We start from the raw sequence: 10,412 nt of genomic DNA, 5'->3' as shown, positions 1-10,412 counted from the left end.
TAAGAAACCCAGAGGCACTGGTTTGCATTAGGGCTTAATTTCCAGCTAAATCAAAAATCAGATCTAGGCATTTTGAATGCCTAAGAGGCCCAAAAGTAGGGCCCAAAAGCAGCACCCAAAATCATTAACTTTTGCACCTTTTTTAATATATCCCAAACCAGTCAGACTTGTTTTTCAAAATTTTGTAGTAAAATAAAAGTGCTCTTTGAGGAAAATCTATGCAATTAAACAGCAGATGCTTAACCCCTTAAAAATAGAGGCTTATAACAGAAGTGCTGATAGACCCTTAACCACAGCATCATTAGCAGCAGGTGCTGCTAGAGTTACTAGTTTTCTAAATAGTTTTAATGTAAACAGTATTCTTAAGCTCTAAGTGTAACATAATGATTGGGATTTGCTCTTTAATTCTTTTTACTAGAAAGATACAGCTCATTTAAAATAGCTGGTAGATACAGAAAGCATAAATATACAGTAAGTATAGACACTGATTGTACTAAATGCAACAATACAAAGAAGCAAACAGGAACACAAATGGTAACACAATAAAACTGTATTACATTTGTGCTTCAAATATTACAATACATTATATACAATAGTCCAAAATAAACATCTCATGCCAAATGACACAAAAAGAAAAAAAAACAAACAAACAAACCAAAAACCCCAAGAGCAAGCAAAAAGAATCCAGCTGTATATACAGTACCTTTTTAATTAACATTCAACTCTGAACTGGAGCAATTTTCACTACATACAGATGCAGTCCGCCTTTTATTTCACGCAACCATTCTGTCTCCCTATATCTATGCTATTCAGTAGGTTCCTGTGTCATTTCTTATATACATGTTGAGCAGAAAAGATAAAAGAACATAGTGCTTTGTATTCTTAATGATGTGGCATCAGATCAGCGAACCTGGGGTGCATAACCTTCTTTCATTAAACCCTCCTCATAGTCTGTCTGGCACAGAATCATGTTGTTCTTCAGGAAAAATTTGTCTCCAACGCAAAATCTGAAATTACAATAATAAAGGAAAAAAGAAAAAAAAAGGTAGTTTCAGGATGAATGATGTGATACAATCATACACATAAGGATTGTACAACAAGTGCTCACAGCTTTGCTGTACTGACTGCACGGCTTGCACCTCTGCTGTCTGTCGCAGTGCATGCAAACACATGTGCATGCCTGTGAAAGCCCAGCAGAGGAATTGCTCCGCTATCAGAATTAATTCTGGGCTTTCAACAAAACCTAGTGCATTCAAGGGCCTTTGCTTCCCCAGCCAAAGACTGTGGGAGTCTTGGATCAGGTCACTAGCACACAGATAAAACAGAATAAATATCCCAGGCTACTGAGTTGAGTGAAAAGTAAACTTCCTGCTTTCACAGAAACCAGAAGGAAAACAAAGTAATCGTATGCAGTAGGAAGCTCATCTGCAATAAGTTACATTTGTCTTGTGTAGGTGTACCAGTAAGAATTTCTTGTTGGATATTTTACTAGAATTGATTTAAACCAGTGGTTCTGAAAACTGTTTCTAGCACACACACAACTTTACATTCATTGTGGTACAAACTAGAGACACACAGGCAGGTACGCAGAGAAACCTTTTTCTTTTTTTCCTGTAGGAGTTGATTATAAATGTAGTTACTGAGCTAACCACTCTTTCTCTTGTGATATCAGTATACCTACCTTGTTATACTATTATGTGCATCAGAATGACCTGATTGCTACAAAATGCTACGGAGATGTTTAATTTTATTTTCTCTGATGCGTAGGAAAATCATGTAATGTTAGCACTCCTGGCTGCCTGGCTTCAAACTTCAAGGAAAGTAGGATTTCTCAGCTAAGCAGTATGCTTGAACATAAGAAGTCTTTTCATTGACACCCCCCTCAACCCTTCACCCCGACAAAGCAAATCTTCTTGAAGATACTTAGGAAGCAAGTGAATAGGGCCAATGCATAGAAGAAGTTTCCTTAGTGACAGCCTTGGCAGGGTTACAAGCCTTTGTTTACAGTAAACTAGCCAGTTATAAAATATATTGGGAGGCACTGCTCACATTATTCCAATTAAAATGAAAGAAAGTAACCTAAATGAACCCCTTAACACTGATGTGAATAAATGAAACCAGTTTCGACCAGCTAATTATGGATCTCACTATGTAAAGTATTGTTTAATGTGTAACGAATTATAATGTCCTTTTTTGTATAATTTCCAAATGGTGACATCTTGGACACAATTAGGGTCAGATATAAATGCTTGTGTTGTTTACGGTAGATTTAACAACAGAGTAGCTATGGGAATAGCTGTATATGTATTTAATTGTAACAATTTAACCTTCAAATAGTGGTGCCTGCTGTAGTTGACACAGTAAAACTATGTAAATGACACAGGTTGACCTGCCTGACCTCTGATAGTGGTGTCTCTTTATCAGATAGTCAATTTCTAATGATGTTCAAGCAGAAATCTTGGTGAATTGTCGCAGATTAAATTGTGTATTGAAAGCAGTCCTTTAATGTTTTGTGAAGTTGGAGGTTTAAATGAGTAGCAGTTGGACTGATTTACATTTGTGAAGATTGGAATGCTAGACAAACAGTGAACCCATTTATTTTCCAACTGGGTAGCTTTGGAAATTTATCCTTATGCTAGCTAAATAGATAGAGGGAAAATAGTGTAATAAAAAAGTGGATTGAAAAGAATTAGCTCTGCTCTTAAGGGAAAATTGGTTTGCTTATTTGTGGACTTTTTTTTCCATAGGATTACTGCCTGCTGCTGATGATGATCAAAAATAGAGATTATGGAATGATCCCGAAATCTTTAAGTCAGGACTCTTCCCAGAGAAGTCATATTTAAAAAAATATACAAAATAGTCTTTCATAGTTACTCTTAAATGAACATATGGATTAATATGGACTAAAGCAGGGGAAGATAGGTATTGTGACAAATCAGTCACTTCATTACAGTTAGCCCAAGGATTACTGATGGGGACTGAGCAGAGGACATCTGGCCAGCAGTGCCCACCACATCAGAGGGCCACTATGCAGCAGACCAGCTCTCCCCATGGGTCAGGCATCAGTGGGAGACACAACCACTGCTGCTTGCCCAGCAGAAAGCACTAACTCTGAACTCTGAATGTTAGCAGCTATATATTCCTTAGAGTTCCAGCATAATACAGAGCTTAGCAGACTAATTTATTTAAAATATTTAGTAAATGAAAAATACCCTACTGAAGTGCAATTCACTTGCACAGCAGAACTTTCACATGTAACTTCTTGCAATATTGCTTGCATCAAAATCCTGCCTGAAGGATTTTGTTTCTCAGCCCATAGTTTGAATTAAACTACAACAGCTACACGAGGGAGTCAGGATGCCTTTCCCAATAAAAAGTGTCAATGCCTTTTGCTTTTGCTGTGTTAATATGTCGAGCCAGAAATGCTCTACCTATGTCTACATGGCATTTGACAGCTTTATGCATGAGTGGCTTTAAACATACGCAGTTCCACAAATCATTTACCTTCCAAGCATACAGCTGTCCCGTGGAGAGGCTGCCAGTGGCCTGTCTAGACATGCTTGGCAGCGTGATAAGCTGTGGAGTGGGGGCCTGTTTGCTTGGTAAGTCACTCTCTGAGTTCATCTAGGGCTGCGTTTGCACACTGGGGGGTGATTCTCTGTGCTTTGGGGGAAACCTGTTACTTGCGATACTTATGGTCCAAATTCTGCAACTATTTATCTATTGTGCAAGTTCAGTCACTGACACACATTGGCAAAGAGGGTGAGGCTTGCATGTGTCCCTGTGTATTAAATGTGTGAATTATGCACTCATTAGGTGACAAGAGGTAAGCAGCAGGTGAAAAGCATTTAAAGGTGGCATGCTAGCTCCTAAGTACAATGAGACCAGACAACTAGATGGCTGAAATAGGACGAATTATGTCCATCCACACTTTCAACCTCATTTGACTCTCAAAAGCAGATTTAGTCTTTTTTGAAGTCAAAGAGCTAAATCTTGCAGCCGCCTCAGATTGCTTTTCCACACTATAGATTTTAAACCTGCCTCAGCTTTAAAATGGAAGGGTAAATTCAAGTCTAGCCTTCTACCTCCAGCAAATGTTGGCTTTTTTATGGAATTGGCATAGGATATAAATCAGGGCACAATTTGGGCATATACATCAAATGGAGTCAAGGAGCATATTGAGATGCCACTGGGTTAGGAGTATATAATGAGGCAAGACTATTACTCTTCTAGCAAGCAGATGGTAGTCTTCAGCCTTCCCTAAAACCCTCACCCAATTTATTTAATAGGCATGCAAGATGAACAGCGAAAAATATACAATAGGCTGCATTAACATGCCAGATTGGACTTACCACCATAAATTGATAATAGTACTTTTGACACGACTGTGACATTAGTAGAATGACCATTATAATTAACCTACATCCTAGAACTCCTGTTATATTTTACAATGGCAAAAGGAAGGCCATTTATATTACAAAATGACCTCTGTTATCACCTTGTTTGGAAGGGGAAGGTGTGCCTAGACTAATCACAAGAAGTATAAAACTTGCATTTTGACAAATAGTAATTTCATTGTTCAGAACAGATATTTGAGGAGATCTCACTGCTGTAATTTTTCTAATGTACAGGACGTGTGTCAAGGTATCAAAGACTTCTTAAAAAAGCAAAAGAAATATTGCTGTGAACAAAGATGGCTGTGTGTGAAGTGCCTCTTCTGGTAATGTCAGATCTTTTTTGTTGTAAGAAAGAATCAAAATCTGGAAACTTTTAATTGATTTCCTTAAGGATAAAGAAAGTTCTGACTTACCCCACCCACACCCTTCTACTCTGTTTTGTGCACTCAGTGATGTAACCTGTCTGCTTCTTTTCCTCCTTTCCCCTTTTTTTAAAAGCTCTTTTGAGTTTCCAGGATAACTCAAATTAATATTAATCTACCTGCATCACTAAGAGAACAAAGACACTCTTTTAAATCACATTTCATCAGTCTTCACCTATGGTTTACTAATCCTAGGGTTCTGTCAAAATGTCCATTTATTATCCAAGGCTGGAAAGTGGAAGCTGTGCCTGGATTTGAACATTTATACCAGTACAATGTAGTATATACACATAGAATCTTATTTCAACTTACAACAAACCTCAACTTGGTGTGCTTTTCATTTACTATATTTTTCTGAGAAAGTAGATATGGAAAATGAGTTATTTTTTATTTAAATTTAGAGACACTCAATGAAAATAAGCAGTTATTCAGGTCTTCAGAATTTATAAAATTTCACTTGTGAAAATCTAATGTTAGCATTTGAAATAAGGATGTCCCTGGCATTGCAATCCCTCCCCCTCACTTGACAGAGAACAAAGGGAGCATTGTGTGGGCATTTTACAGTTTATACTGGAGGTGTTTACAGCTACATCAAGACAGTGGTTTGAATTAGTATGTAACCATTTTCAGTTCAGTTCCCATTAAAATAAAGGCTGTTTCAGATAGAAAGATAGAACAGTTGATTTAAACATCTTTCAGTGCTAGCAGATGGGGGTTTTAAACTATATCCAGAGTTGACTTCAGACAGCAGAGAGAAAATATCCCAGAAGTATGGAACAAGCTGCTAAAGCAGTCGACAGAGAGTGAAAGGAAGAACACAGAAACTCCGGAAAGTGGGAAAGCCGAAGGCAGACTGAGATCATCGCTGTAGTCAAAAGTGTCAAGCAAAGATACAGCTGAGCCCACTTACAAGATTTTCCACTCCATTTTGCTAGTCACATACATACAACCTGACAAAGTGTGAAAGGCAGTGTCTGTTTACAAGTTTATTTTTCCAGTGGTTTCCATTTTTTTCCTTTCAAATTTTCTACAGAAACCAACTATATTGGGGCTACTGCCAATGTGAGGTGAAGTGCTTCTGAGAAGAAGTTTAATATGTTTACGGAGAAGAAAGGGGAACGCTCACACCATTAAGATGACTGTCACTAAGCTCTGCGGGTGTTTAGGAGATGGAAAAACTTCAAATTAGGAGTAAGCTGGACAGAGACATGAAAGATAAGGGGATGCTAAAACCTTTAGGCTAGGAGCAGAGCTTAATATTCACAAAATCCCTACAGCTTTAAGCATTAATATCAGGAAAAAAATGGGAAAAACATGTCGAAAACTGGCTGGATGGAGCAATTAGATCCCAGAGCAGAATAGCTTTATGAAAGGGAAAATACAAGACAGTGCATATTAGACATCAGGGGAATAGTCTCAGTGGCTCAGGAGATCCCTTTCAGTCCTGTCTATGTCTACAGTCCTGTCTACAGTCTGTCTTCCAAGAATACAGTATGCGAGACAACATGTTTTTCCTCTGCCTCTGAAAATCTAGCCTTCAGGAGGCCAATAAATGGGACAGGCACATTATAACTTAGTTCAGAGATGGAGTTTATGGCCTGAACAAAATTCCCCTGAAATCAAGCAGGTCTAACTACCACCCACACTGAGACATAAGCTGGATGGTGAGTTGTAGATACTGAAAAATAAAAAAGCAAACAGTGAAATTGCACATAAAAGCAGAAAAATCACTGACTCTTTCACAAGAAGCACTAGGCAAAAATGGGCAGGCCTCTCTTGCTGGGCCAGGATCAACTACGTAAAAGGCAGGAATATGAGGGTCATGCACTAGCAAGCCTGAACACAGGCTGCCCCAAGGATCGGCGTGATGTGAGTTACTATGATTATTAGCTAACTTGGAAGGCAGAAGGCACTGGAAGGTACAGCCAGGCACAAAACATCAGAATAAATTCAATGCTGGCAAAGACAAATTAATGCAAACTGAAGAAATGCTTTAGCCTACTCATGAACTTGCATATGTTCTGCAAGGAAAAAACGTAAATGGTAGATGATAATTGAAAATCTGAAATATGGAATGAAACAGAGAGCATTATATACTCTGCAATACTACTCCAGTTATGTTGTACTGTGTCAGTATAAAGAATGACCCAAAGGATTTAAAATTTAGTGAGGGAAGAGAATGTGAAGGTGGGGAATAAGGTCAAACATACACATCTTGGAATAGCTGGTGAGCCTTGCTACCTCTGTTGGTTACTTCTGGGTATCTCTGATGTGTCTGTAAATAAAAATATTCTATTCAGTAAATAAATTCCCCATTAGGGATAGTGGCTGGAGTGGAAGAGCAGAACTAAAAAAAATCAAGAACATTATTTTGCATAAAAGGGACAGCATGAAATAAAGAAAGAAAATGAAACTGTTATCTTATAAACTCCTCCTCACTCAGAATCTGCTGTTTGGTGTTGATTAGCTTAACTAGAGGAAGAAAGAAGGATCCTGAAAAAGGCAACAGAAATTATTTATGGCATGGTGAGTGACACGATTATTCAGCTCAAAGGAAAATAAAAAGAAGTTTCATAGCAGATATAAGAAACCTCCAAAACTGGTGATGGGTCAGGTGTCTAGCATTTCTATTTTTTATTGTTATCTAAGTAATGAAAAACAAAAGATTTAAAGCCATTTATTAATGAGAGAATGTAGTCAGTGGGATGCTTTGCCATAGGAACCACAGAAGAGCTAAGCTGGAGCATCCATGAAATAGGATTTATTATAAAAAACAACAAAATTAATTCTTCAGAGTGCCACTAGCCCCGAATCATGAGGAAGAAAGGTACCCTACAGGCAGTCTGTTTTATTAGGCTCCTTGAGAGCTACTGCAATATAGTCAGGATTAAGGCCACTTTTGAGAATTTCTGAAATTCTTTGAAACTTCTGGAACTGTTCCCTGTTTAGGCTAGATAAACTAGACTGTATTTCATGTAAATCAATTCTTTTGAGCCCAGCCTAAGACTCCTGTAAGATTATTTCGGCAACCCTTTGCCCAAACTACATGCAAAGTAAAAATCAAATAAAAGACTAGACTGAAGGCTCGGGAATGACAAGGTTGAGAATTATTACATATCCCAGAAAAGCTCCATTTCAGCAGAACCTAAAAGCACTTTTCCAGAGGGATCAGTGGCCCTAGGGCACAGTATGATGCATGTTAGTCGCAAAGTGAATTTGTACATTAGTTAACACTTATAATGGTAAAAAAGGAATATTAAAAATAATCACAAACAGCTTCGCTTTTGTCGGGGTGGGGAAAAAAAGTTCACTTCCTCAGATCCAAGAGTGCTAACTATGATGAAAATCTTCTGTGCTCAGGGTAACAAACATTGTCTGCTTTGCTTGACTGATGAAGATTAGCTGACTTCTTACATTAAAGAAGTTTGTCTTGTATGGGCTGAAGTGACAAGACAATAACTAAGTGCTAATTGTGCATAACCAACACTAAAGATATGCAGCCCCATTATGGCATGTAATAAATGAAGCGAACAACAGAAATATATTAGGCACTTTAATAATGATACTAGAACTGTGGTTTGAAAAAAACGGGGATGTGAAGGGTTTAAGAAACGAAACCTAGGAGTGTGTGTGTGTCTTACTTAAGTGGGTATTAGTGGAGTCTCTGCCTGCGCTACTCGGAACACAGCCTCTTAGTTCTGTGGCAAGACAAAATTAATATAGGACTTTAAACAGCATTAGAACCTATAATTACTTTGCATTATTATATAGCTTAAGCAGTGGTTATTACTTGCCTGGTATTTAAATTTCCCATGCAACATGATGAAAAAGGTCAATTTGGCTTTTTTTAAAGAGCGTAATTGTAGTGTGCTACACTTATTAGCAGCTGTACATTTTACGGTTCTTTAGGGATGTTTGATTTTTAAATTACTATAGTGTTACAAAACAGTACACTGTAGGACAAAGTGAGTTAGGAAAGCTTATTTAGAGTTGTATCTAACTTTGGTGTGTTAGACTATTACCTTCCTAATTTTTTGTTACTTCCCTAGAAATGTACATCTCATGTTTCTTCCCACTTGAAAATGAAAAAAAATATGAATGCTATAAAAGTCTAAATAGGATCATGTAATAACTGAAAAAAAAGTGCATTAAGGAGCCGACATAATGAGTTCTCTCATTTCCTAGACTTCATAGAAGTCACTGGCAAAGCTGCTAGTGACACTCATGGAATCAGAAATGGAGCTCTTGGTGAAATATCCGATACTTTCTGAAAGTAGTTGCTGTAAATTTGGCTGTACTGGCCCCTGAAAAATTCAGCTGTTGCAGTTTCACAATTTTTTATTTTTGTTCTGCGACTATACCCTACAAGTGATACTTCAGAACAAAGTGTCAGAATTGGATCCTTGGGATTTTTATAAGCTACAGGTAGGATGTGAAAATAAAAGTATGGCATAATAAGTCTAATGTTGCTCTGGAGAAAATGGTAGGAACATCATCTTTTAAATTTAAATTATTACAGTTTTTGCAGTGGGAAGAAATAACACATACTTTAAAAGAAATACATTTGATAAACATGAAGAATTCAAATGAAATTAATGTAATAATAACAAATGATACTGCTATGCTCTTCTGCAGAAAAAGATCTCCAAGTCTTTTATAAATATTAATTAATTAAATTTGACAGACAGACTCTTCTTTTGGAGGAAAGGAAGTAACATTATTCTTGTTTATTGATGTGGGATTTAAGGCCAAGGTCATGAAAAATGTTCTATATCAGTCCCAAGAAAAGTACTCAGGTCTTACTCTCAAACTTGGGTTTCCACTACTGGTAGATATTTCCTTTTCACTTGAATGTATGCCCACCCCAGTGCCGAATCAGCACTTAGCTTTTGGAACAGAAACTCTCTTACCTCTGATTACAAAGTTGACATGCAAAACAGTCCAGGTGATAAACATTGTCCTTCGCTCTCATCACCATCTCAAAAGCAGGTATGAGCTTACTGCAGGCAGCACAGTTTCCTGTAACGCCAAATAACCTGGAAATAGAGAAAGAAATATAATGCTGAAGATGCTTAACTGAAAAAAATAAAAATCATGCTTTCTTTTTTATATTTTTAATTTTTTTTTCTTCCCTAGCAGTTGTCTGGCCTTTGCTTGACTTCACAGCACACCTCCCTTTGGAAGGGCTGGTCTTCGGTGGTACAAGTCTGCCCAATTTACAATACAAAGGCATAGTCCTTTTTGCTGGAGAGAGCTTTCTGAAGCAGTGACAGACTAATATTGCACCTATTGTGATGGTATTTTTTTCTGCAGGTTACACTGACCTTTCCTGATAAAAGAAACAACTTGTTAAACTAAACAAAGAAATAGTAAACACGTTAGGGATGTTACATAACTGTGCAGAGGTCAAGCTGTTTGCATATGTGGGAACAGTCTTCTGCTTGGATCCCACCGTACAGACGAAAGCAACATAACCTTGGCTTTTGGTGCTATTTATTATTAAAACACACTTTAGCTAGAAAAGAAATAACACTTGAAAAAGCCAATATTCTTCACATTTTTGACATCTAGTGCTAAAAGCTTTACCACTATT

General features: G+C 37.4%; 1 protein-coding gene across 1 annotated transcript; it reads right to left on the bottom strand.

The window, feature by feature from the left end:
* Positions 1 to 327: 327 nt before the first annotated feature.
* Positions 328 to 9,895, bottom strand: LOC104543112 (LIM domain only protein 3-like; the record flags this gene model as incomplete). Its single annotated transcript, XM_010187642.1, has 2 exons — positions 328 to 1,007; positions 9,730 to 9,895. Coding segments are annotated over 2 exons (272 nt in total), but the record flags the coding sequence as incomplete, so codon positions are not given.
* Positions 9,896 to 10,412: the final 517 nt, after the last annotated feature.

The sequence above is a fragment of the Mesitornis unicolor genome, unplaced genomic scaffold, assembly GCF_000695765.1.
Source record: "Mesitornis unicolor isolate BGI_N332 unplaced genomic scaffold, ASM69576v1 scaffold52006, whole genome shotgun sequence".
In the NCBI taxonomy this organism is placed as follows: Eukaryota; Metazoa; Chordata; class Aves; order Mesitornithiformes; family Mesitornithidae; genus Mesitornis; species Mesitornis unicolor.
Note: the sequence above shows the minus strand (reverse complement) of the source record. Positions and strands in the feature narration are given on the sequence as shown.